Source organism: Podarcis liolepis (assembly GCF_965112155.1).
Source record: "Podarcis liolepis genome assembly, chromosome: 10".
Classification (NCBI taxonomy): Eukaryota; Metazoa; Chordata; class Lepidosauria; order Squamata; family Lacertidae; genus Podarcis; species Podarcis liolepis.
This window is the reverse complement of record NC_139562.1, coordinates 28,980,424-29,007,717: the sequence shown is the minus strand read 5'-3', so window position 1 is coordinate 29,007,717 and position 27,294 is coordinate 28,980,424. Positions and strand designations below refer to the sequence as shown.

The 27,294-nt window shown below is 47.4% G+C and overlaps 1 protein-coding gene across 3 annotated transcripts in view; it reads left to right on the top strand.

Moving 5' to 3' along the window:
* CARD10 (caspase recruitment domain family member 10) overlaps nucleotides 1-20,214 on the top strand; it is a 42,348-nt gene extending 22,134 nt beyond the window's left edge. For all 3 annotated transcript variants that reach the window (XM_083462515.1, XM_083462516.1, XM_083462517.1), the window contains 12 exons: nucleotides 507-622; nucleotides 1,727-1,767; nucleotides 3,044-3,164; nucleotides 3,701-3,881; nucleotides 5,747-5,870; nucleotides 7,719-7,959; nucleotides 11,464-11,533; nucleotides 12,928-13,021; nucleotides 14,829-14,981; nucleotides 16,512-16,633; nucleotides 17,358-17,473; nucleotides 19,521-20,214. In XM_083462515.1, the coding sequence (XP_083318641.1) occupies nucleotides 507-622; nucleotides 1,727-1,767; nucleotides 3,044-3,164; nucleotides 3,701-3,881; nucleotides 5,747-5,870; nucleotides 7,719-7,959; nucleotides 11,464-11,533; nucleotides 12,928-13,021; nucleotides 14,829-14,981; nucleotides 16,512-16,633; nucleotides 17,358-17,473; nucleotides 19,521-19,728 (1,587 nt within the window). In that variant the 3' untranslated portion in view covers nucleotides 19,729-20,214. The remainder of the gene's footprint in view (nucleotides 1-506; nucleotides 623-1,726; nucleotides 1,768-3,043; nucleotides 3,165-3,700; nucleotides 3,882-5,746; nucleotides 5,871-7,718; nucleotides 7,960-11,463; nucleotides 11,534-12,927; nucleotides 13,022-14,828; nucleotides 14,982-16,511; nucleotides 16,634-17,357; nucleotides 17,474-19,520) is intronic.
* The last annotated feature ends 7,080 nt before the right edge of the window (nucleotides 20,215-27,294 follow it).

Below are 27,294 nucleotides of genomic sequence, written 5' to 3'. Positions count from 1 at the left end.
GCACTACAGGGGGTTGGACTAGATGACCCTTGGGGTCCCTTCCAGCTCTACAATTCTATGATTCAAACTCTTCAACCCCCGACCCAATTGGTGGCGCAACTCTGCCCTTCATGCTGCCTGTTGTAACATGCACCCCCACCATCCAACCCCCCACATAGGCTTTCTCCTCATATACAAACTTATACAGTGGATGCTCAGGTTGCGAACGTGATCCGTGCGGGATGCACGTTCGCAACCCGCGTCTGCGCACGTGCGGGTTGCGATTTGGCGCTTCTGCACATGCACGACCACTGAAACTTGGAAGTAACCCTTTCCGGTACTTCCGGGTTTCGGCAGTCCGCAACCCAAAAAAACGCAACCTGAAGCGGCTGTAACCCGAGGTATGACTGTACACACACTTGATTTACAGTTTACTAGGTTTTAATCTCGCTGATGAACAGTGAGACAAGGAAGTTTGTGGTGCGTGTGGCGTTTTGGCTTTCAGGTCTTTTCTCCCCTCTCCTTAGGAAGTGACTCCAGAGCGCGAGAGAGAAATAAACCGCCTTTCCATCTTCCCCTTCCCCCCCTGCACTGGCTCCATTCTTCGGAGGCAGCGTGAGGACGGACCGACCCCCATCAAGAGGTGACACTTGGAATCCCAGCGCAATGGCACTCTCTCTTACATGTTGGTGTCTTCAGCCTCAGGCGAAACCTCAAGGGATTTTTTTAAAGCATTGAACTTGAATGCTTTAAAATCCCAGTTCTTCCCCTTCTCCAAGTCTCCAGCTTCTTAAGGGGGGAGGGGGAGAAGGAGGGAGGTAGAATCTGTGTAGGAGGGCAGGAGAGTAGCCATATAGGGCCTTTCATTGGATGTGATGATGCTCTTTTCATAGTTTCCCATCACGGATCCCAGGCTCTTATCCCTTTTCTGCTCTCCCACTGTCCTGTTTCCTGGACATAAAGCTTTTTTTAAAGGTGGGGCTGTCATGGAGAGCAAGGAGGCAGTGAAGGGGGGGGGGAAACAAACCCCATTTTGAGTTGAGTGCAGCTTGAAAAGGGCTGGATCTGACTCCAAATGCAGCCAGCCTTCTTTGAGCAGGAGAAGATTCCCTTTCAAACTTCCCCCTCCCCATGTCTACATGGGACAGGAGCCGACAGGCAGGTAGAAAGAAAAAGGGACTCCGTGGGCAGGACCTGAGACCTCGTGGTCTGTGCATGCTGTAGGATGCAAGGGGGTGGCAGGCAGCAAATGTGGAGGACCTAAGAGGTTTTCATTGCAGCTAGGGAGATACGGGTGCACCAGTTATAGTAGATCGCAGGGATAAATGCAAGGGAGGAAAGGTGGGGTGAATTCAATATGCCCTCTCCGGAGAAAGTAGGGTATCTTTTTGGGTAGGACCAGATGATGTCTGTGTGCAGGAGGATGGATGAGCAGCTGTCGTTTATGAGAAGGGATGCAAAAGCTGGCTCTAGGGCTGCATCTATGAGCATCTCTGCAATGATAAGCCCTGGAAGTGGCTTGATTGTGCTGCAGGCAGTCCCACCTAATGTTGCTAAGGCTGTTTTGTCCTCAGCTAGTATTTGGGACGGCTGACTGTTCAGGAACCTCATGCAAACCACCCTGAGCTGTTTGGAGACAGGGAAGGATCCAAATGCAACAAAAGACATCAAGAGAAAGGTGGAGGGGTGGTTTTGATGTGTGTATGCTTTTGAATTAATCCCTTCTGCGTTTCCTTTGTACTTTTAGTTGGTCCTGTGGGTCCTTTGGCAGCTTGGAAGACTTAACAGGTATTGCCAATCCTTCTCCTGCCCCCACCCCCTGCGTTACAGAGCCTCTCTTCTTGAGAGCTGCGGGCTCCCCCCTGCCAAATCAGCTGCTTGCCTGTGTGCCCACGAGGGGGCACCCTTGCCCCACACTTCCCCTGCCAGCTCTTGGGATCCACCTCCAGGGTCTCGCCAGCACATCGTTCTGAGGCTATCCGGTCTGGTGTGTTTAATTTACAGCGGGTTTTTGTCTGACAGTGAATTTGATTCAGTTTCAGAGGAGTGGGAACCGGAAGAGATAAATGCTTCAGCTTCAGGCTGTTATCGGTTCTTGGTGACAGGCTGTAAATCTCCCAACGCCTGTCCCACTGTATATCTCAGGCCTTGGCTAGATTGTGGAGTTTTCTACCAATGCGACTCCTTGGGGCAGTTGGCCCGTGTGCAAAGAGTGTCTGGCTTCTGCAGTCGGAGGCTTTGGAAAGTGGGGAGATTTGCCCAGAGTCCACTCCAACATACTCGGGGAATCCACTCCTGGATTTGCCCTGGTGCCTCCTTTTATGGGCATTTGGAAGAATCCAATCTAGGTATTGGTGGAGTACAGCTGACCATCCTTTCGCCTGCCTGTCACTCTGCTTGATACACTGCTCTCCAGAACTTATATATGGAAAGGTCTCTTCTGAGATTACTCTAGCTCAGGTGTGTGTTTGTGGGGGGACCTTTTTTCAGCCCAAGAACTGCATGAAGAAAGAGGCACAGGACCAGAGGCAGAGCACTGAATGTAGGTTAACATTCACAACACACAAAAGCCAGAGGTTCCCCCACACACCCAGTTCTCCATTCAGGCAAGCTTGGATACATAACCACAGTCTGGGGACACATTCCAGCCAGGCGAAAGGAGGGTGTGCAACAGGGCCACTGAGGGGGCGTGGCTTGCAAAGGAGGTGTGGCCTAGGAAGAGTCCAGAGGGTTGGAGAGGGAGGCATGCAGCCCCTATCCTGAGCTTTCACTGCCCTTACTCTAGCTCTCTGGGATTTGCTTTTCTCCGCCGCTGTCCGTTGCGCAACTGAGCTGGTGTTAAGTGACCTAATAACTTTGTTGAGGGCGGGGTTGTGTAAATCCTAACCTACATGGCCAGCTGCCCATGTAGCTGGATCATTTAAATGCAGTTCTGGAGCTTGGGGTTTCCCCGGCCCAATGACTTCAATGCCTTTCAGATGAAAGGTGCTTATGAATACTTGCATGTTGCCCATGGTAACTTGTTGTTGTTCTGTCTCTCTCTCTCTCTCTCTCTCTCTCTCAGGAAGTGCCATCAACACTCCTTCATCTGCCAGATCCCGTTCCTCTTCCAGCAGTGCCTACACCAGGGCAAAGTCAGAAATCTGCTTGTCTGGAAGCTCTGTCAAGCAGGACTTCTCCAGGAGGTCTGTTTCCCTTTCTCAAACAAACACTCCTGCCTCCCTGATGGTTTGGAGAGGCAGCCCTATGAATGCAGGCATCCTAGGTGGGGCAGCCACGCTGGGTAACTCTGTGAGGTCTATGCCCGCAGTTGAATGGCATCCGTTTCCAGGACTCATCTCCCCTCCCTGCTACTGGGTCCTGCAACCATTGCTGCTGCTTCCACCGCTTCACCTGGTTGTGAAGATAGGAACACGTAAAGCTGCCTTTTATAGACTTGTTGGTCCATCTACTCCATCAATGCCTGCTCTGACTGGCAGCAGCTCTCCAAGTTCTAACCAAGGTCCCTCTAGTCCAGCAACCTGTTCTCAACCAGAAGCTGTGGTTCTTCCAAAAGTTGTTGGACTCCCAATTCCAATGAATGGCCAGTAAGACAGAGATTATGGGATTTGTAGTCCAAGCAACATCGAGAGGGCCGCAGGTCGATCCCAGCCGCATATCCTGCTCAGCAAAACAGAGAATGAGAGGTACCAAGTCTGTGCTGTCTTCCTTCCCCATTCAGGTCTGTTGTGGTGCATCTGCCTCACACAGGGCCCATGGGTGTCCCAGCGCCCCAGAACAGCGGACTGTCTGGGGACATCTCCATCCTTGGAGGAAACACAACTGGGATTTATGTCCAGTGGGTGAGGCCAGGCTCAGAAGCGGAGCGTGTGGGGCTCAGAGAGGGATGCCGACTCCTAGAGGTATGAATGAGTGTTTGGAATAGCAGATAATGTCGGAGTGGGAAGAGTTATAAGGAAGTGGCATGGGTGGGGGGACTGCAGTAATAAACCAAAAGGTGACTCCCCTTGTTTGTCTCTCGGTTAGTCAGATATACAATGCAGAATGACACCTAGTGGCTGAATTCTTTATTGCAAATGTCTTATTTCAGACATTAAGCGGCTGCCTAGTTACTTTTGCACGGGTCCCCTCATACTTTTGCACAAGTCCTGCAATGGAGATGTCATTTACACCCATGCGTAACTAAACCTGGCACCAGGTCATAAGTGGTTTATTTGCATAAATCCCCCCCCCCCGCCCAATGGAGATTGGTGCTGATATGTGGATGTGGGCTTGGTCCTTTTCAAGACTATACTAATTATACTTCACATGTAATTTAACCTTTTCAAGCAATCAAGGTGGTTAGGGAGGGATGTAACTTGGTGACAGAGACATGCTTTCCATGGAAAAAAGTTCCAGGTTCGATTCTCAGTATCTTCAGACAGGACTGGGAAATATTCCTGTCTGAAACCCTGGAGAACCAATGAAAGTTTGTGCAAGCCCCACTGACAGGTGGGGAGCCTGTGGCATGGTGCTCCAGGTGTCGATGGACTCCAGCTCCCATCAGCCCCAGCCAGCAGAGTCTGATGGTCAGGAATTGTGGGAATTGTAGTTCAGCGATATCTTTAGTGTAGGGAATACTGAGCCAGGTGGAGCGACGGTCTGACTAGGTACAAGGCGGCATTCAGTGTTCCCAAAACACTTCATATACATTACCTCTTTGTCCTTCTTGCAACAGCTGGGTAGTTGCTGTCAAGTATTGCTGTTGTTCCCATTTTGCAGATAGACATCTGAAAGAGAGGCTTGCCTAACAAGTTCATGGTAGAGGCAAGATTCAAACCTAGGATATCCTGAGTCCCAGCTCTTAAGTCTTTTACCCACCAGGCTACACCAACTACCAAAAGATTGGGCATCCTTTTTAGTTACTGAATCTGATTTGCACACCTGTGCCCACTTAAATGCCCGACTCCCATCGCCTGCTCTAGCAATGCTGGGGAGCCTTTTTCAGTGCAAAGGTTGCATTTCCCTCTGCGCAACCTTCCATGGGCCATGTGCTCGTGGTGGGAGGGGCCAGAGGCAAAGCAGGAGGAGCAATATATGCAGATTTTACTTTTGTTAGACAGGCTAGTTTCACACAGCTCTGATCTATCCTCCATCCAGGCAAGCAAGAGGCATTAGCAGAGTTAACGGACATATTCCAGCCAGGCAAAAATGCTCAAGGAGGGTGTGACTGGGAAGAGTCTCAAGGGCCAAGCTAGGCCTAGGGTTTCCCCCCTTTCTTCTATTGCTGCTCTTAATGTCAGTCCATGTACTACTGTGGTGGCTGATATTCCTCTAGGCTGCAACAGCTAGCTTCCTTTGTTCCTGATTCTCCCCAGAAGTTGTGCTGTTCCCCAGCATTTACATGGGCATTGGGGTGAATGTGCATAGGCCACAAGTCCACCTCTGAACAGAGTGGCCTGGAGCCTGTTTCAGTAGCTCTGGAAAGTTCTTCTTCAGTTTAGGATCTCCCAATTCTCTGCACCCCTTCTTTGAAGAAAGATCAAAGAATCCAACAGCAGCCTGTTTTTCAGATCTCCTGTCCCCGGGAAACCTGCTATCAAGCGTGCATTAACAGCCTACAGCTTGCTTGCTTGCTTGTTTTGTTTTAAAGATTGCAGAGGGGATGGATGGAGAGATAGCAGCACGGTTCTTTTTCTTTTTTTAAAGTCCAGATTATTATTATTTTTTTACAAAGCTAATTGTAACTGATCCCTGCATCTCTACTCTGTGTGTGTTTCTGCGGCAGCTTAGGGGTCCGCAGCTAAACGGGGAAGTGCTCTCTCTGGAGAACTGCACCCTGGAAGTAGCTTACCTGAGTCTGCTGCACTGGGATGATCCATCTGCTCTGCTTTTCCTCCCTGATATGAGAGGTAAGCCACTTTTACCCAATCCTGCATATGTGATTGTTCTGTCCTTAACTAATCTGGACAGTCAAGGCTGTGGGTCTGTTGCACAGCTGTGATGCTGCTGCAGAAACATTTTAGCTGAATATCTGGCCTAGAGTGCTGCCACTTTTCAAGTTTTGATTTATTTAGAAGAAGTAAGCACAAACCAAGTTTCTAGTCCCTGTGGCTATGGAATGATATCTTAGAACCCTTAGATCACACGAGACCTGCAGTTAGCCAAGAGTGGCAGTTCAGTGCAGTGCCCCTGTTGTAGCTCTGTGCTTTTCTTTTGCAATACTTGAAGTATATACCACACCGTTCATTTAGGGTGTCATATAGGTTGCCATGCTGGGACGGATTTCCCATTGCTGCTGCGAGTCTCTGGTATCCCATGGCTTTTTAATTTGCATGTACAGCTTTAAGGATTACCCTTCCAGTGATAAGAGCCCCTGATTTTAATTTAAGTCACCCAGGTGGAACTTGTCCAAAATCTGGCCAGCTCAAGCCAGACTCCCCACTAGCTTGGATTCAGATCATGGGAGTTAGTGCCTGGGGGGCAGTTTGGGTTGGAAGCCCAGATGCCTCTCTTCCTTTGAGTAGCAGGGCCGTTATGGAGCCCTCTCTCCAGAATCAGCTCTTTATAATCAGCATCTTTAAACTAGTGCTTCTTTTACAAACAGAACCTCACTTTAAAGGAGTGTTCCTTATCTGCAAAACCCAAGCAGCCTTGTCACAATGCTGGAATTGCAGAGTCCCGTGCAAAAGAGCAAGGAGAGGGGACCAGCCACTGATTCTTCCTGTTGCTCATTTCTTGGAGCAAGGCAGTGTTGTCCTGCTCTCATGCTGATCAGTAGCAGGATACAGAAGTTCTCTCTCTCTCCCTCAAATGCTTTTTTGAACACCATGTTCACAGGAGAGGTAGGAGGAGTAGAGGGGCCACTTATTGGGCCTCCTAAGTCACACCTGCTTATCTGATGTTGGAGAGGGATACATGAGGCTTCTAGATCTCCCATCTTTCCCCCCCCCTTTTTTTCTTTGGAGCTCCTGCGAGTTCCTAATTTCACGTGGAGCATTTTTCCAGTTACACAGAATTTGAAGACTTCTATCTATCATTGCCCTCTCTCGTGTGACTTTTTCTTTGCACTTTACATAATGCATCATCGCGATGAGCTCCATCAGGTTCCTTCCTCCATCAACAATAACTTGGAGACATCTGCTCCACTGAGCTCCAGCTGTTGGAGGGAAAGGAAGCAGGGCACTCCATCCATCTGCTCTGCCAAGAGACCAGCAACTCATGGCTCCTCCTCCTCCTCTCCTTGGAACTCTTTTCATTCCAGCTGGTCATTCCAAGAGCTTCCTCACAACAACTTGTTCCTTATCTGCAAAACCCAAACAAAAACCAAGTGCAGAGGGGCCCTTTGTTACAAAACCGCACGTAATTTTGCTTTTTCCCTCCTCCTCCCTCCCAGTCACTTTTCCTTTTGTGCTGTGTCATTTAGATTGTAAGCCTGAAGGCAGGGACTGTATTGATGTTGGCGAGCTTCTCCTTGAGCCCCCATTTGTTTTCCTGAAGAGGATGGTAAACCATGCTTTGGATCAAAAACTAAGGCATTTATTTGGGCTTCTCAACTGCTATTTGCTGTCTCTTCTGCATGCTAGAGGCTGAACTAGTGGTGGAGGGGTGAGCAGCAACAACAAGAGAGATCTGCTGCTTCCATGCCTGGCTTGTGAGCTACCTGGTTGGCAAATGCAGGAGTCAGGAAGCTGGACTAGATGGGCCTTTGGCCTGATCCAGCAGGGCCCTTCTCATTTGCATCCTCTTCTCTTTACCAGGATACCAGCCTCTCAAAGAAGCACTGGATGCTGGGAAGAAGGTTCCTGGTGACTCGTTTTATGTGCGGGCCAACCTGAGCCTCCTGGAGCTTGCTGACCCTTACGCCTTGTGCGTGAAGCACCGGGAGATCTTTCACGTCACGGACACTTTGTACAAGGGGCGGCTGGAGTGGTACTGTGCCCGCGTGGATCCCTTCACCCTCCAGGACTTGGACAGTGGCACGGTACCTAACTACAGCAGGTAATGGGCCTCTGTCCCTTGGGTGTGATTTAATGCACAAGAACTTAAGTGGGCAGAGGGCTGCTTTAAAAGCAGAAGGGATGCTTCCAGTCTTTTGGGGTGGGATTCAGTCATACTGGCAAATTAAGGCTGTGCAGTTAGAGAATCATGGAATTGTAGAGCTGGAAGGGACCACGGGGGTCATCTAGTCCAACCCCTTGCAATGTAGGAATCCTTTCGAACCTATGACCCTGACATTAAGAATCTCATGCTCTACTAAGTAAGTTATCCTTTAGGCAAGGGAGGCCTTATACAATCACCACATTCCCCCCCTTCCCTTGCCCCGCCCCAATCATACTTCTTGCAATGAGGAAAGAAACTAGAAAATGCAATGGAAAGTGTGGGGTAACACTTGAGGCAACATCCTCTAACTTCCCAGTAAGCAAACTGGAATGGATGCCCAGTAAACAGCCACCCGTCATCTAATCTCCCTGCGAACAAATTGGGATGTATGATCAGTAAGTGGGCTGTCTGGAAGCTACCAAGGTCAATGCCTGGTATCTCTAGTTAAAAATGGGGGAAAGGACAGCAGCAGCGGGTGATGCAGCCGAAATTTGCCTGAGACAGAATTTTAAAACTGGAGGGAGGGAGGGAGAGAAGGGTCAAGGGGTCACCTAGTGCAATCCTGTGCTTGAGTCTGGGAATCCATAGAATTCAAGCGTTCCAAATGCTTGGTGGCTGCCCAGCTTTTGCCTGAAGATCTTGAAAGACATACATTGGGTCCCAGTACGTTTCTGAGCACAATTCAAAGTGTTGGTGTTGACCTTTAAAGACCTAAATGGCCTCGGCCCAGTATACCTGAAGGAGCGTCTCCACCCCCATCGTTCTGCCCGGACGCTGAGGTCCAGAACCAAGTGCCTTCTGGCGGTTCCCTCATTGCAAGAAGCAAAGCTACAGGGAACCAGGCAGAGGGCCTTCTCGGTAGTGGCGCCCGCCCTGTGGAACGCCCTCCCATCAGATGTCAAAGAGATAAACAACTACCTGACATTTAGGAGACATCTGAAGGCTGTCAGGGAAGTTTTTAATGTGTGACATTTTAATGTATTTTTAATCTTTGTTGGAAGCCACCCATAGTGGCTGGAGAAACCCAGCCAGATGGGCGGGGTACAAATAATAAATTATTTTTATTATTATTATTCTGAAGATTGGCAGTGAAGGAGAATTCCTCCACCCTGCTTTGGTCATTGGCTGCCTTCTAAGCTGCTCTTAAGAGCACAGGGAACTTATAAGAAGTCAGGCCCACTGGAACATCTGGCTGCATCTACATTGACTGGCAGCATCTCTCCAGGGCTTCAGGCAGCGGACATTTCCGGTGCTACTGGGAGATGATGGGAATTGAACATGGGGGAATTGAACGTGGGCCCTGCTTCAGCATTCAAAGCAGGTGCTCTACCCCTGTACTACAACCCTTCCCATAACCATTCAAGACTTTTCTCCTGATGCTCAGTGGAAAACTCCCTCCTTGTAACATAAGCACATTTAGATGCAGTTGTGCTCTTTGGGCAGCAGAACCTGGAGAACCTGGGCAGCTGCTGGGCAAAATAGAGATCATAACAGAGATCTAGAGAGCAACTAATACCAAGAGATGGCATAAAGCAGCTTCTTAAGACTCCCCTCTATTTTTTTGTATTTTTTGTAGCACTTGACTAGCACAAGGTATGGTGAGTTGTAACCCATAGTTCTAAGCACCACTATGATATGTGGGTGCTGTAGGAGAAGGGTTTATAGGGGAACCCACAACTGGGATGAGGGGAGGTTGTTAGTGAGTGCTTCCTCACCCCCAAGGCCCTCCTCCTTTGAGGAATCCTAACAGTTGGAGAACAGCACAAGAGCTTTGTGGAACATTCTGCCCCCTGAGAATTGCCCAAGTCTAGTCTGCAGGTTTTTAGCAGGATCTGCAAAAGCATCCTTGTTTAAACTGGGTTTTTAAAGGTATCTTGTAATATTTATGTAGCATTATTGGATTAATTTTAGATGGACTTGGGTTTTGGAGTGCTATTTGAGTTTTATTTGGTGCCGTGCTTTTTATTGTGTTTCCATTGGATTTTTTGAGAAGGCTGGGTGGATGGCAGGCAGTGCTGGATAAGGCAACAGAGGCAGACATTTGGTGGGGGGCAGCCACACTGCTGTTGCAGAGGCTGCCTGGGAGCTGTAGAGAACTGGTGATTCAGTGGATGTGAGCTGGGATTCAGGAGAACCGGGTTCAAGCTCTGGAATATCCATGTGGCCTTCCCTGGTTAGGATCTGTGCGCTGAGCTCACCTCTAGTATCATTAGAGATGAATGAGAAGAGAATTGTGTTAAAGCACTTGGAACAGAGTGGAAATAAGTAATGACCACACAGTCCTGTGGCATCTTAAAGGCTAACGGAATTTGCCGTAATAAATGGTTCTTGCTGCAAAAGACTTAACACGGCTGCCCCTCTGGAAGTAATGATGTGTATATAAAAGCTCAGGCTGCAACCTTTAATAATTTAAATTAATTGGTTAGGGCCATTTTAATAGACTAAAAAAAAAAGGACCTCTGGTTTGATTGGGTGGTAAGTTTTTATTTTTTTAAAGTTAAATGTGAGTTTACCCTAAATACTTGCAAAAACTGAAGGTGGCAGGCATATCTTAGAAGTGGTACCCCCCCACATCACTTTCTTCACAGATGGCCCTTGCTGAAGCATAAGCACTTCCATCACCATGCCTCCCCTCACTTACATAAGCTCTTGTTGTAATTGTACGCACATTTATGCACATTTGATTTTTTTAAGTTACAGATAGGTAGCCGTGTTGGTCTGCCATAGTCAAAATAAAAAAATTCCTTCCAGTAGCACCTTAAGGACCAACTAGTTCTTGGTATGAGCTTTCGTGTGCATGCTGTGTATCTGAAGAAGTGTGCATGCACACGAAAGCTCATACCAAGAACTAACTTAGTTGGTCTTTAAGGTGCTACTGGAAGGAATTTTTTTATTTTGATTTTTTTAAAAAATCTGTTTGATTAATTGACTTTCCTTAATGAAAGCCCAGTTGCGCCTCCCTCTTTCCAGTGTTGAATTCTACACTGAATTCCCCATCACTTTCCAAATTGCATTAAGTCTGGCTTTTGTTTTTGTTAAACTGGATTTGTTCTGCTAGGCCGACAGAGTCCCTTAATCCACTTTAGTTGCACAGACCTAAAGTTCTGATGTGCGCTTGAATCCTGCAAAACGCTGACTGTTTGGAAGCACTGACAGTGTACCTCTGTGTTTCCATGCCTTGCTAAGCAAAACAGGAGCTGAGGCTCACCAACCTGGCTCTTTGTGAGGATGAGAGATATCTCAATATGCCTTCTTCACTAAAAAGGGCGTTGGGAATGATCAATTCCTGTGCCTCTTGAGAGCAGTTGGCCACACGGTTCTGCTTCTCTCTCTCTCTCTCTCTCTCTCTCTCTGTGTGTGTGTGTGTGTGCAAGCTGGTTTTCAATTGCCGTCATCTTTCAGGGCTCATCAGCTCTTGAAGATACAGGAGAAAAGTCAAGTGGCAGCCCAGCAAAAAGGCTGCAAGACTAAGGTAAGCTGGAGGTGAGAGAACAGGGGTATGTGTGGGTTGGTAAGAAAGGACCGGTGGTGGTATTATTATTGTTAATCATAAAAGTTCTTTTATTCCACTCTTGGAGAGCCCCCTTCTCCAAAAGCCTTCCAGAACAGCTTGCACTAGTAAGGGAGTCCCTATCCTCAGGGTTGCAATCCAAAAGGAAAAGGGATTGAGAGGGAGCAGAGGGGAAAAAGCAGATAGAATGGTTGCAGCTCATTGGTGATTTTGGTATAACTCCTTGGCTGTTAAGCCAAAGCTGTTGAGAGAGGAGGCTCACATTTGTAAGCTGCGCACAAGAGGAATTGTCTAGACTCAATCCTGGAACCTGCAAATCAGTCAATCAATCAGTAACTGCCCTTCAACTGAAGATCACTTTTACAGTATAAAAACACAAAATGATATGGTGCAGCCAGTGTCGTGCAGCAGATAGAATGAAGGACTTGGACCACAGAGACCCGAGTTCAAATCCCCACTCAACTACAAAACACAATGGGCAACCCAGGCCAGTCAGTCTCTCTCCAGGCTAGCCTACTAAACATTCGTCCCTGGGATGAAGGGCTGAATATGAATCTTTGCTAATAGTAATAAGAAGGTTCTTTCCTGCAACGTGTGACGTACCATCAAGGAGGGAGTGCTTTTGAACATGCAGGAAATACTTTTATCTCAGCTGTAGAGTGCTCAAGTCGCACCCATCTGGAATTGCCATGAAAAGTCTGGCGGTCATAAGCCACCACGAGTAGCTGAAGATGCAGGATTGTGATGTTTTAGGCCAGTTTATAGGCAGAAGGGTTCTGCATTTTAGGAAATCATCGCATCTCTTGACTTAGGGAGGCTCACCATAGCTAAATCCAGGGGTGCGGTGGGGAAGGGAAGATGGAGAGAGAAAACCCCATCCTGGTCTAAGCCTCTTCCCTTGTCCACAGACTGCAAAGCTTGGAGCAGCCCTTGGGTACTACTTCCTGGCCTCAGTGTCTGGTTTCTTGGATTGGGTAGCTGGTTTCTTGCTGCCTTTCTCCCTCTGACACACAGCCTAGGCGAAGAGTGCTACACTTCCCTGTGTGGTAGCCGTTGTCTCTGCTGGTGCAGCGTTTTCTTAGGGACAGCCTTCCCTTATGGGAGATGCAGAGAAATGCCTTGCATTGTTATCTTGAGCTGTTTTCTCGAAGGACCGGAGCTTGCGAGAGAGGAAGGCTCTTAATTGCTGCTATGCCCTGCCTCACTCGGGGAGTTGTATCTCAAGGCACAGCCTATTTAACTTCCAATAATAAACATGTAGCTGTCATTTTGCAAGCGCCTGAGTGATGCATGCTTTGTTCTGTCTGTCTCCTCCCCCCCCTCCCCTCCCCTCCCTTTCTCTTTGTTCTTTCCAGCTGAAGAAACGGGCCCTGGACCAGCTTCGCCTGGTGAAACATAAGCAGCAAGGGGGGCAGAGTGAGGAGGCCCCTTGGCAAGAGCTTTGCCCAGGTGAATTTGCAAACCTCTGCTCCCAACAGAAAAGAGTTGCTCTTGAGTTAACATCAGATAAGTAGCTCCCACAAATGGTCTACCTACGTGCTCGCTTCGGCAGCACATATACACAAATGGTCTACCTACTGTGGTGTGAGGGCTCTCTACACAGGGGCAGTGTTTCTCTGTGTCTGTGTTTTGCATATTCATGAGGATTTGCTTGATTTATTCAATATGCAAAACACCACCCAAAGATCACAGGGTGGCTCACAACATAAAAATACGAAGCAAGAACCCAAAATAGAAAGGAGAGAACAAAAGCAAACCAGTAACGCCCCCCTCCCCACAAACACATTTTTAAAAGACATAGAATGTTAATCAGCCGAAGGCCTGGTTGTAGAGAAACATTTTCACCTGGTGCCTAAAGATATGTAATGAAGGCGCCAGGCGAGCCTCTCTTGGAAGGGCATTCCGCAATGGGGGGTGGGGGCTGCAGAAAAGGCCCCTGTGAACCTCTTGTGAAGGAGGCACATGAAGAAGGGCCTCAGATTAATATCACAGGGTCTGGATTAGTTCATATGGGGAGACGCAGTTGTTGAGGTATTGCTGTCCTGCGCTGCTTAAGGCTTTAGAGGTCAAAACCAGCACTTTGAACTGGGCCCAGAAACTAATCCACCCAGGCCAGGATTGGCGTTATATGCTCTGACTGTCTGGCCCCGGTGAATTTATTTATTCATTCACTAATTTGTGGATACTCCACCCTTTAATTATGCAATTGTGGTGGCTTTCAATAAAATGAACGGGGGGAACCCACATTAAAATAGCTAGTACTTAAAAATAAATAATAACAGCTAATCTAGAAAATCATAAAAATGGGCCAGGATTAAATAGATTTTTTTTTTAAAAAAAGCTTTTAGTTAGGCACTGATGAGGCATTAGAGTGGCTTCCAGGTGAGCCTTTCTCTTGGGAGAACGCTCCATTGCCACAGTGCCACCACTGAAAAGGCCCTTCCTTTGTTAACCACATGTTGATCTTGGAGAAAGCACTCTGATGATAACCTTAGAGTTGGATTATGCCGGCATTGTGTGCCTGCCAAAGAAGTGGGAAGCATGGGAATCTCATTCCTTCCCTCTCGTTTTCCCCAAGATAACTACAGAGCAGGGGTGGGGGCCCCTTTCAACCCAAGGACCCTATTCCTTCAAGGGCAACCTTCTGAGTGTCAGGAGTAGATGCCAAAGCGGGCAGAACAATGGATGTGATTCTTGCCTTTGTTGATTAGGTTACATCACAGCCTGGCAAAAGCATTTAAGGAGGGTATGGCCTGTGGGAGGGGTATGTGGCCTGGCACAGCCTCATTGAGGGCCAAATGGAGAGCTGCCTGTGGCTCCCAGGACTGAGGTTCCCTACCTTCCAGTAAATCATAGATGATGGTGATAGGCACTTGCTCTTGCCTGAATGGTAGGGATGGGGAAGCTGTGGCCCTCCTGGTTGCTATTGGACTCAAATTCCCATCAGCCTCAACCAGCATGGCCAGTGCTCAGGAATTATGGGAGCTGCAGTCCAGCAACACCTGGAGAGCAACAGGTTTCCCATCCCTGCTTCGTGTTGGGTCACAGGACTCCTTGTTCCGCTTGGAAAATAAATAAGCAGGCCCTCTCCAGCCAGAACAGAGCCGAGCAGAGCTTGCAGGGGTCAGGGAATGGGGACCTCAAAGGTCCACGCAGCTCCCAACCATCACCATATTAAAGACATATAAGGAATCACTGAAGCCAGCAAGCCTGCCCTCGCTTCTCTTGCTCACTGACCCTGCCTTTTTATTTGCAGGTGGAACTGAAAAGCCCTACAGCCCAGTATGTCCTCTCATGGTTCAGACCCGTCGTCCTGTCATGCTCTCACCTGCATGCTTAGCACCCCGTCTCATTAAGAACCTTCTGGCTCTCCCTTCCTCCCATCAGGACTTTTGCTCGTGCCCATCTGGTAAGCAGGAGAGGCTGAGTGATTTGACAATGGGCCGGTGGTGAAGCCGGAAACGCCAAGTGGGTCTATGTCCTTTATCCTAGCTCTGGACTTGCACCTTGAGACCATGCTAGGAAATGAGTCTCTGGTTTAATAATCTTTACTCCTACAGGAGTAAGCATTGAAAGTCTCCTTTTCATGCCTCTAGCTCAGAGTTGGGGTGATCCAGGCCTTGCAGAGGTTGCAACTCCCCATCATCTGTAACTGTTGGTCCTACTGGCTGGGGTTGATGGGAGATGTAGCCCAACCACACCTGAAGGACTACAGGTTCTGCACCCTTGCTTTGAGCAAGGATCTTCCTTCTGTATCTTGAAGTGGGGGGTGACTTTTGACAAGACTTTCTGCCTTTTGCCCTTCCCTACCTGAGCCCCACAAATGCGGGTTCCACACTTTGGGTGCAGGAAACAGAACTCTGAGGATCTCTATTCATGGAAAGCAGAGATGGGAGACCTATGGCCTTCCTGATATTGTTGGACTCCAACTCCCATCAGCCCCAGCCAACGTAGCCAATGGCCAGGGATGATGGGAGTTGGAGTCCAACAATATCTAGAAGGCCACAGGTCCCCCACCCATGATGTAAAGAAGAAAACCCGCCACTGACCCATGTTCATGGCCCATAGTGTTGCTGCAAAGAAGGTTTGCTGATACGAGATTAATGCCTCCTAATGCAGTGAAATGTGGGACCTTGAGATTGTGCTATGATTCTTGTACCGTGTGGTGTGGAAAACGAAAGGACAGGAAGTTCTTCTGCATTGAGGTCAGGGCCAATAGATGGATCTTGAAAAAAATCCATTGGTCAATCCCCTTAACAAAACTACTGGGAACTACAGTGCTAAGGTCATAAAAACAAAAGATGTTGCTTCTGTTTTCCTTCCCTCGCAAAAGAAAAAAAAATAGGGCAATTTTTTGGGGAAAAGTTCTGCATTGCAACTTGCATGATTTACAGCGCGATCCAATGCACGTTTATTCAGAAATATCTCCCAGTGTGTTCAGTGGGTTTGACTCGCAGGTTAGCCTTAGGCTGCCATTCCCTGCACTCTTAACTGAAAATAAATGTAACTGAATTCACTGGGACTTAATTTTGATTAAAGAGAATTTCAGATTGAAGGTGCATGTCTTAGCCTAGGCTAGGGGTGAGCAGCCTTTTTCAGCCATGGGCCTTTCCACTGTCCCTCAGACCATGTGGTGGGCTGGACTATATATTTTTTTTTGGGGGGGGAATGAACGAATTCCTATGCCCCACGAATAACCCAAAGATGCATTTTAAATAAAAGGACACATTCTACTCATGTAAAAACACGCTGATTCCCAGACCATCTGTGGGCTGGATTGAGAAGGCGATTGGGTCACATCTGGCCCACGGGCCTTAGGTTGCCTACCCCTGGCCTAGGCTTTGAAAGAATCCCTCCCTACCCCCAATGATAACTCATGCTTACTGGCACATCTCAGTAAGACCCATCCTTTTGTGGTTTTTGCTCCCTGCATTCACAGATGCCCCTCCTGACCAAAGACTCTCCTCTGCCTCCTCCAAGAATATTCTTATCGCTGATGGGATCTCTGAAAGCCAGAGGAACTGCGGGAAGATGCGCACCATCAAGGAGGCTATTGGAAAGGTGAGGACTAGAGCACTTGCAATTTCAGGGCTGAGAGGCAGGGCGAGATGGAACGGTTATGCTAAACCGCCTTATGGAAAAACTCGAGACAAATTAGATTCCCCTTTTATTGTAACACTACCCAGGCAACTCTTTGTGGCGAGAGCGTCTACACTGATATTCCCAATTACTCTCAGAGCAGGGAGTGTACTGGCGGCCATCTGGAGCTGTGGGAAACTTAATGGCTACACTTTGGCCCTGCTTCCAGGGAAGGGGCATCCAAATTATCTTCCTCTGCCTCAAACCAGTCCCAACAAGCTGTCTCCACAACTTCCTATGTAAGCTCCATGACTGCCATTTTGTGTAATATCTGTACACATCCCATTTGTCCTTCTCCAGAGAAGAGGGTCTTCTGAGTGCAGATCTGCAAGCTGGTGGGCTCTGCAGGTCTGTGGGGTGATGCTCTCCTTGACTAGCATGGGAGACCGAGTGTCCCTGAAGGTGAGTGTCGAGTTCTCCTCCCACCCAGACGTATCGGACACCCAGCGTGCTGTATATCAACTGACCCTGCCCTTCAATTCTCTCTTTTTCCTCACTGGTTTGGTTGTAAATCCCATCCTTTAATGGAATTACTATTGGAAAAGCAATGATATTTCACAGTGTAGGGTTTGATTTAATGTAACTTGTCAGGGACGGGTTATTTCTTTTCCATTTAAATCAGTAAATCTGTTGGATTTCCTTGCAGAACAAACACTGCCTGCTGGAGCTGGAGGTCCAGGTGGCGAGGGAACTAATTAAAAGTGAAATATACCCCATCGTTATCCATGTCGAGGTCACAGAGAAGAACGTCAGGGGAGTCAGGTATGAAAAGCCCTTCTCAGGATTGACACGGGTTGCCATGCAGATGGGAAGAGCTGGCTTCAGATGGTATAGGCAGTCCGGCGCCCCCTGCTCTGCCGTGACACAGCTCCAGATGAGAGCCCTTCTTCCTCTAGCTGAGCCTGCCGGAAGAAGCACCAACCTTTCCATTGTGCCTAGACCCAGCTCCGTGCCCTACTGAATTACCACCTGGAGAAGGGCAATAGCTCAGTGGAAGAGCATCTTCTTTGCGTGTAGCATGTCCCAGGTTCACCCTCTAGCACCTGCTACTAGGAGAGACACTGTCTGAAATCTGTGTTGCATGCACAGTCTCCCAGGTTCAGTCGTTGGCATTTCCAAGTGGGGCTGTGAGATAGCCCTGTCTGAAATCCTGGGAAGCTGCTGCCAGTCAGTGTGGACCGAGCTAAATGAACAAATGGCCTGGTCCAGCTCGCTCAGTAGAGGATGAGGCTCTGAATCTCAGGGTCATGTGTTTGAGTCTCACGTTGGGCGAAAGTTTCCTGCATCGCAGGGGATTGGACTAGATGGCACTTGTGGTCTCTTCCAACTCTACAATTTTATGATTCTATGAATATAAGGCAGCGGACTTAGGGAAATGTTCACTGATACCAAGATGAGGGATTCTATGGAATGCAGATAGAGAGAATTGATAAGAATAATGATCTGTTGTGATCTTGATGGAAGCATACAATAGATGAGCCTTCTTGTGTTTTGGCTCATCTTCCTCCCCCCCCTTTTTATTATTTTTTTCCTCCTCCTCCTCCTCCTCTTCCTCCTTCTTTCCTTTCCCTTTCCCTTTTTTCTTTTTTCTTTCCCTTAATGGCTTATGTTCTATGCCATATACTTTGATATTTTTTGTAGTTTTTAAAGCTTTTTTCATTATTATTATTAAGGATTTTTCATAATAAATTTTCTTCGATTTTGATTGTTTATATTTATCTGTATTTGTTTAAAGCAAAATAAAAGTATGAAAAAAAATAAAAAATAAGGCAGCGGACGGGGGCATTGAACCGTCTAAGGAGGTGTAGCAAGCTATGCTTGTTGAAATTTCCTCTTCTGCGCTGCAATCAAAGCTGCAGGAGCCATGTCCTGTGTCTTGCTTTGGCAGCTGACCACCCTAGAACACAGGTGTCTCGCATTGAGAAGATGAGTAGAACAGCTGACAAGTTTCCCTGAAAGACAATTTCCCCCATCTTTGTTGGTCCTCTCCCAAACTCCGTAGCCTCAAGGAAGTGTTTTTAGGGAACTATTCTCATTCTGTGCAAGAGGACAGTAAGACCCAGTAGGCTGAGCCAATATTCTGAATCAACTGACTCGGGGGACCATAGAATTGCAGAGTTGGAAGGGACCATCTAGTTCAACCCCCTACAATGCAGGAATCTCAACGGAAGCATCCGCGACAGGTGGCCATCCAACCTCTGGTTAAAAACCTGCACCTTCATTGCTTCAGTATTTTCCTGCAACTCCTTCACAAGCAGTGCTGATGCAGAAAGCTTTGAAAAACCACCACATTAGAAGCCATATAGGTAGTTGCACCCATCTTGGTTTTCTCTATATGGATTGGCAGTGGCTCTTCACAGTTTCGGACATGCAGTTTTTCCTGGCCTCGGGTGGAGATTGAACCCAGGGACCTTCTGCATGTGAAATGAGTGCCCTACCACTGAACTGCGCTCCATCCCCCAATATGCTATGGACCATAAGGTTTCACCGGTTGCCCAGACTCTCCTTTGGGCGGTTACAGCGTCTGCTGAATGTTTTTAAGCTCCTTCTGCAAAAATCCTGAATGTTTTGCTTCAGATGGGAACGCACGTGGACTGTGATTTGTGACATCGTCCTGGTGCAGGGGGCGGAGAAAGCTCCCAACTGGAGCGTTTGCTTGGCGGTCCATCAGTTCTTGGGATCAGACCATTAGACTTCAACATGCTTAAGCTAACATGCTTGACTTAACCCATCTCGGCGAATGCATTATGCATAGCATCTCGAGGAGTCTACTGATGGCATGTTTCTCTGCTGTGCTCTTCCCTCCTAGGAGCTGGCTGGGGAAGCCGGGGCTTCGTGACTCGGAGGTGCTGAAGCAGTGCCGGAAGGCCAAGTGGACTCTGCACACTTTGCCGTGCTTGGGGGCCTGGGTGGATCCTCACGCCTGGGGCAGTGCAGAGGAGCTGGTGAAGGTGGTGCGGGCCCACGTCTTCCAGGAGCAGACCAGGATTGTGTGGGTCGAGGAGAGGGATTTGTGATGGGTGTCTGGAGGTGTCTGCAAGCAGAAAAGCCTCTGCAGGACAGAGGCTTCGATCTACGACCCACTGATGATGTTCTGGATCTGTGATTCACTCCAGATATCCTACAGACATAGCCCATTTCCTTTGTGGTCCAGTCGTTCCCTCAATTAGCCTGAGGATGGGGAAAATGTGCCTCTGCATTTCACTGCCTCCAGTATCGACTCCACTCTCCCAGGCCCTTCCTCGTTTCCTGTGTTCTCTGTGGCTGTTGTCTCTACCTCCATTCACATCCTGATGGAAGTATGTGTGTGCGTTAGAGGGGGGATGAGGAGCCCTCGTATGCATGCATATGGACATACAGTGTCCCCTCAGCCAGAGGGACTGTGAGCGGGCAGGAGAGACACCCTCTGCGCCCGCCGCTTTCTTGTGCCTAAATTATTGGTGGACCCTTTTTATTGAAGACCGCAATATGGAAAGAGAATTAAACACCATTAACAATGGAAATGGACGACTGGCTGCTTCTTGAGTTCACTAGGAAGGAAGCACATTTCCAACTTGTTCCTAGTTGCCTGCCTCTGTCTCCACTCCTTCCTTTTTGCCTAGTAATAATAATTTATTGTTTATACCCCACCCATCTGGCTGGGTTTCCCCAGTCACTCTGTGCGGCTCCCAAAAGAATATTAAAAACACGGTAAAACATCAAACATAAAACACTTCCCTAACCAGGGCTGCCTTCAAGTGCCTTCCAAAAGATAGATAGTTGTTTATTTCCTTGACATCTGATGGGAGGGCACCACTACCAAGAAGGCCTGGTTCCCTGTAACCTCACTTCTCACAATGAGGCAACCTCCAGAAGACCTTCGGAGCTGGGCCTTGGTGTCCGGCTGAATGATGGGGATGGAGACGCTCCTTCAGGTATACTGGGCTGAGGCCGTTTAGGGCTTTAAAGGTCAGCACCAACACTTTGAATTGTGCTTGGAATTGTGCACAGTTCTTGAATTGTGTCTCTTTGCCGTTCACCTGCTGCCTCTTGTGTGGCTAAAGGCACAAACTGTAAGTAGGAATCTGCCTTATACCAAGTCGGACTTGCAGTGTTGTCTGCACTGACTGGTGGTGAGTCTACAGAGTTACAGGCAGGGGTCACTTCCAGCCTTACCTGGAGAAGCTGAAGATTGAAGCTTGGATCTTCTGCTTGCATAGCAGATACTTTACCAATGACCCATGGCCCCTTCTAGGGAAAGAGTGGCTGTTGCTTCTGTTCCTGGGCAACTTCCTGTTCCTCTTTGATTCCTTCCCCCTCAGTCCTCAGGAACAGCTGTAGTGCTTTGTCAGAAACAAGAGGTTGGGTCCACAAGGGCCTCCAGAAAGTCAGCTGTTGCACTTACTCAACAGAGGCTGTCTTCACTTAAATCTCATGAGCTGGGGTTGCCAACAGGGTGCCCTCCAATTATAGCTCCCATCACCCCTGACCATTGGCTGTTCTGCCCTGGACTGATGGGGAGCTGGAGTCCAGTAACACCATGTTGGCTGCCCCTTGATGTAGGATGACTTGCTAAGATCACTCGGCCTTGAACTCTTCCATCTTATCTTTTCCCCATGGACATGGGGGCCAAGAATGGGGTGGAGCGGAAGAGGATGAAGCACAGTAAATGAAATGCATGGAGGGGGGTGAGTGAAGAGCTACCATGCAGAAGTCAGCCCCAGCTGGCTTTTGGTACCTAACAGAGCTCTTGGCTTACCTTGTGAGTTGTGTTCTGGGAAGGATGTGACTTAGAGAGAGAGTTGGTCTGCTCCCAGAGCTTGTCTTCTGTTGCTTCTAGGGGCCCACTGACATGTGCAAGATGCCACAAAAGTCTGGCAAGTGTTCGTAAAGGAGGGTTGTGGAAAGCTGGTATAGAGCAGCTCCTTAGGCTCTTCCTGAGTCAAGCCATTGGCCCTTTTAGCTCAATGCTGTCTATACACTGGCTGGCAGTGGCTCTCCAATATGGTCTCTCCAAGCTTTACCAGCACCTTGTTCCTGGCTTGAAGAAACTCAGACATTTTTTTGGCAGCCGTATTTCACTGTAGGAATCACACCCCACACTGTTTCTCTTCCCTGTGTTTGTTTCGGAACCTGTTTCTGACGCCCACAATTTCTTCTGGGGCCCACTTGCGGTGGCTACTTCTGCATTTGTACTTTACCAGTTCCTTTCACGCCAGCGGCCTGGTTCCCTGTGTGGGCAGAGCTGGGTTAAAGAAGTCTTGGGTAAATATTAACCCTGCAAGTTAATTTGGCCTGCCGCAGAGCAAGGGCAGCTCCAGGCGTGTTAGCAGAGGAATGCCATTTGCCTCCTCAGGCAGCTATTAGAAGGGTAGTAAATACCTTGTAGAAGTCGTGTAAAGAGTCATTTAATGCAGCTGCATTTGGGAAGGTGCAAATGGGGGGGGGGGTTGTTCTGTAAAGCCATAAAACTAAAGGAGGAGGTTATTTCTCAAGAACATCAACAAAAACACCACCAAAAGATGAAAAACGGCAGCAAGGATAAGATAAGCATTAACATAACACAGTCCTATGCATGACTTGTTGTAAGGCATCTTTTAATATTCCTAATCATAATTCATCTCAGTTGTGGCCTTATAGGCCATTGCAGTTTCTCTGAATTCTCGATTTAGAATTAAACCCAAAGATATGGGTGTTCTGAGAACAGGGATTAGATTTATGTTTGGACTGCAGACTGTGACTTTCTAACACTCTTGTACAGATGGGCTTTTCAGGCTTATAGCCAGTCTGGTTTCATAGGTTCAAGAACCCCAATATATTGGGATACAAATTGCTGGATAGGAAGGGGGGAAATGTTGCTTGCCTGCTGCTAGTGTTGGACACATCTGACCTTGGCTGTTCTGGATTCCCTCTTTTTCAACGCCTTGGTTGGCAGATTGAGAACAGCACTTATTTTTTATTTTGTTCATTTGTTTAAAATATAAATATCCCTCTTTTTTTTAATTAGGTGGCTAAGAAATAGTAGTACAAATAAAAACGTCGGTAAAAACATCTTAGCGTTGAGTAAAAATGCAGGCTGGATAAGGAACAAATGAACCTATTGGATTATAAAACAAATCCTTTAAAAGCCGAGTGGAAAAGGAACATCTTTTAAAAGTCGGCAGGATTGAACTGTGGGAAAACTAGTGCCGGGGATATAGAAGAAAGGGTATTGCTTTTTTCCAACTGAGCTTAGCACCTGTAGCAAAGGGGCTTTATGTGTGTCCTCTTCCACAGCTGTTGAAGGGTAGGGAGGCTCCTGTAGTGCCCATGTATTACAGAGCCTTTTCAAGTCAAAAGCCAACATGTTGAATTTTACCTGGATGTTAATAGGTAACTTGAGCAACTGATCAGGCTGAACACGCTCACATGTGTCATTCACCTTGTGAGGAGTCGGGCTCCAAACAGCCTCCAAGGGTTGCTCCACGAAAAGTGCCTCCTGGCAGCCCATCCTTAAAGACACAGAAACATGAATGATGGTAGCCAGAGCCTTAGTGGGCGGGTTGGAAGGATATTAACTGAAGCAGTAAGAGAGAGGAGGCCAGATGATTTTGTGCTGGGAGAGTAATATAATAATAATTTATTAAGCACCTAAACAACTAGGTGCTGTACAATCAATGAAGAACAATAAAACAAATGGCTCTGCCAACAGGCTTAGTGTCTGTAAATCAAATGCGGAGCAGACATGGTAAATTATCATCGGAGTAACACTGATAGCAGACTTGAGCAGGCTGCTGGCCTCAGGCCAGTCTCAAAGCAGCATAACAGCTGCAAATTCCACTGGAGGCAGCAGGGACCTCCCACCATTTTGTCTGGGTCCAAATCTTAGGAGGGTTGAGGGCTACCATGTATGGTTCTCTACATCACTCTGGGAGTCTCCTGTTACTCTGGGTGCTCCAGGTATCTGTTGATGTTTCTCTTTAGTTGCTTTGGGTCAGAAAACGGCATGCGAGGCGAATGAGGGGACAAATCGACTCCCCTGCGAGGAAAGGTTGCGGCATTCAAGACAATTTAGTTAGCAGAAAAGGAAGTAAGAGGTGGCACGATAAAATTACATATGGCATGGAGAAATCAGTAGAGGAACATTTTCCTCTCCTTTTAATTTTTTTATTAATTTATTTGGTTTTTCAAATTACAATTTTACAGAGATATATCAAACATAAATCATAAAAACAAGATTCCAAGGAATCTTCTGGACTTCCATTCTCTGATATTAATCATTTCCTCCTGCATCTTTTATGATGATCCAAATCTTTTACATCTCCATTGTGTCCAGAATTCACCCTTAAACTACAAGTGATATTCCAATCCTACTAACGATTTTAACTGTCTTTAAGATAAGTTACAAATTCCCCCCCATTCCTTATTAAAATTTTGGTCTAAATGATTTCTGACTCTTCCAGTTATTTTACCCATTTCAGCATTGTCCATCAACTTCATTCTTCTGTGGTAGGTACTGTATCTTCTTTCCATCTCTGGGCCAATAACATCTGTGCAGCCATCAGCAGCCTTTGGGAACATTACTAGCAGGGTTATCTGAAGATTTGTAAGATGAAATTACTACCTATTCAGGATGAGTAATGTAATAACTTAGGTAATGATATAGCCAGAATAGGAAAGGAAATGAAATGCAAAGATGCAAAATTTAAGTTTGTAAACCATTAGGTGGGAGGGAGGGAAGTCATTAGGCTCAGTTGAGCCAAAGAGATTTAATAAGAGGATATGATGCTACGCAATGTAATTATATGTAAAACTAATAGAAATTATTATTAAAAAAATAACATCTGTGCAGCCATGGTATGCGGCCAAGGCAAATTTTCCTCTCATATAACGCTAGAACCTGTGGACATCCCATCCAATGAAGTTGATTGTTAAGAGGATTCAGGAAAATGCTTCTTCACACATTGCATAGTCAGACTATGGAACTCACTGCCACAGGAGGCAGTGACGCTACCAACTTGGATAGCTTGAAAAGAGGACTGGACAGATTCTTGGAGAAGGCTATCAATGGGTACTAGCCATGATGGCTGTGCTCTGCTTCCACAGATGGAGGGAGCATAGCTGTCAACTTACAGATTTGAAAATAAGGGACCAGCAGCCTCAAAAATAAGGGATCAGCAGTCAAAATAAGGGATTTTAGTCAACCAACAGCCAAGCGAAGCCTCAAGTGGTGGTTCCCATAGCGCAGCAACCCGGCAAAGGGGATGCAGCAAGGAAAACCACCTTCACCTCTCTGCTGGGAAGCGCTGAGCAAAGGCGAGTCCCCAGGCAACACGGCCAATTTGATCGGCACAAGGCATGCAAACTCCACCCCCCAGTCATTCTTAGACTCCTTATTGGGTGAGCAATGCAGCCAAGCAACACAGTTGGAGCCTCCTTCCTCCCTGGCTGGCAGGCAGGGAGGGAGAGGAGCTGCTTCCTTTGAAACCCGGGAAATTTAAGGGACATCATCAATAAGGGACAGCAGCGGGACATGGCGCTGGGATAAGGGACTGTCCTGCCAAATAAGGGACGATTGACAGCTATGGGAGGGAGTAATGCTTTTGAGTACCAGTTGCCGACAACCGCAGGAGGGGCGAGTGCTGTTGTGTTTGAGCCCTGCTTGTGGGTTTCCCACAGGCGTCTGGTTGGCCACTTTGAGAACATCGGTTCTTCCTATGCTCTCATGTCAGTGGAACACCTCCAAGGATTTGTTTCTCTGGGGTTGCCAGTTTGACCCATGTAGAGTGCTGGAGCTTTGCAAATGTGAAGTTTATCAGGCCACGGTGGTTCCAACGAGTGCCTATCACCTTCGCATCTTGGGGCCTAAGGCATGTTGTTCCCAATAAGTCAGTGAAAGAACATGCTGATGTTCAAAGGGAATCTAAAAATAATATATACATTTATATATTAAAATACCAGGGGAGCACCAAAGAAATGGAAAGCTGCCTGGAGTTCTTTGAAAAATCTGTGGCAGATAGAATACCGTGCCTTTCGGAAGAGGTAAGTGCTCAGCTATGGCTAAAACGAAGTGGTTCAAATATTATTTCACTATACATTTTAGTTATTAATTTTATATCCCATTCGTCATCCCAAAGGAGCCCAGGACATCTGTGATAATGCAATGCAATTACAAATATTGTTTAAAAAACATTTTAAAACAATTGAAATGTCTGAAAACACATAACTCTCACAGCCAGTAATTTCAAGGTTGCCAAGAACAGGGTTTTTCAGCTATCAAATGCCTGGGTCAACAGAAATGTCTTAAATGCTTCCTAGAAGTTAATAATGGGGGCATTCCAGAAATGGTGATCTGCCACTGAGAAGGTCCTGCCATGGGTCAAATGGGCTGTATCCTGCAACAGCACCGCCAACAGGGCATCCTATGCTGATTATGGGATACTCTGCTGGGACAATTATGGACTTTGGATTTGGGGGGGGGGGTGGAAATAGGAGCCGTGCAGTGTATAATCTTTGAACAACAGCAACAAAAGAGAAAATAAAATCCCATTGGAGAAAAAGTTAAACTCCGTGTCAGGAATATGATCTGGAGTGAGCCTGGGACTAGGAGTCGGGACCAAACAGAAATCAAGATCAAAGAGCCAACCAGGACCAACAAGACTGGGTTTGCCACAGTTCATGCAGCCTCTGTTGGCCAAGCAAATCACTGCTGAGACAGGAATGTTTTACACTCCTTCCTGTTGTTCTTCAATGAAAGGCTGCAGTTAAACATTTCACCACATGGGGCAGTGGTCAGCAGTTCCTAACACTGTTCCCAAAATACTGAATTCTGCAACCTATATAAATTATGCAAATAGAGCAGATTTGCATAATTTCACTTGTTTTGCATAATTGTTTATCATCTATTATGTTTATTCTTTTGAATAATTTATTCTGTGGTGTTTTGTTTTTCAAAAATAGAACTAATCAAAGGAAGAGGAAAAAATCTTGGCCAAACAAGCTAGTGCTCCATTTTCAACCACTGGACATCTTATTCATCTGCTCCTTTGACTTCCAAGAGGTCAGCAGACTTCGTCTAACACTTTCAAATATACATTCGAAGCAATAAGGCCTAGATGCCTGCTTTTTTTTTTCCAAAAATGTAAGCCAAGACCTGTAAAGGTAAAGGTAAAGGTACCCCTGCCAGTACGGGCCAGTCTTGACAGACTCTAGGGTTGTGCGCTCATCTCACTCTAGAGGTCAGGAGCCAGTGCTGTCCACAGACACTTCCGCGTCACGTGGCCAGCGTGACGAAGCTGCTCTGGCGAACTGGCACCAGAGCAGCACACGGAAACGCCGTTTACCTTCCCACCTTTATCTACTTGCACTTAAGGGTGCTTTCGAACTGCTAGGAAGGCAGGAGCTGGGACTGAACGACGGGAGCTCACACTGCCGCGGGGATTCGAACCGCCGACCATGCGATCGGCAAGTCCTAGGCGCTGAGGTTTTACCCACAGCGCCACCCGCGTCCCGCCAAGACCTTTAGGAAGCTGCATAAGCCACCCACAACCAATTTTTGGTCCACTTGTGTCTTTCTGTGGGATTGTTAGCATCCACAAAGCTGTGAAATATGGGTCTCCTAGGGG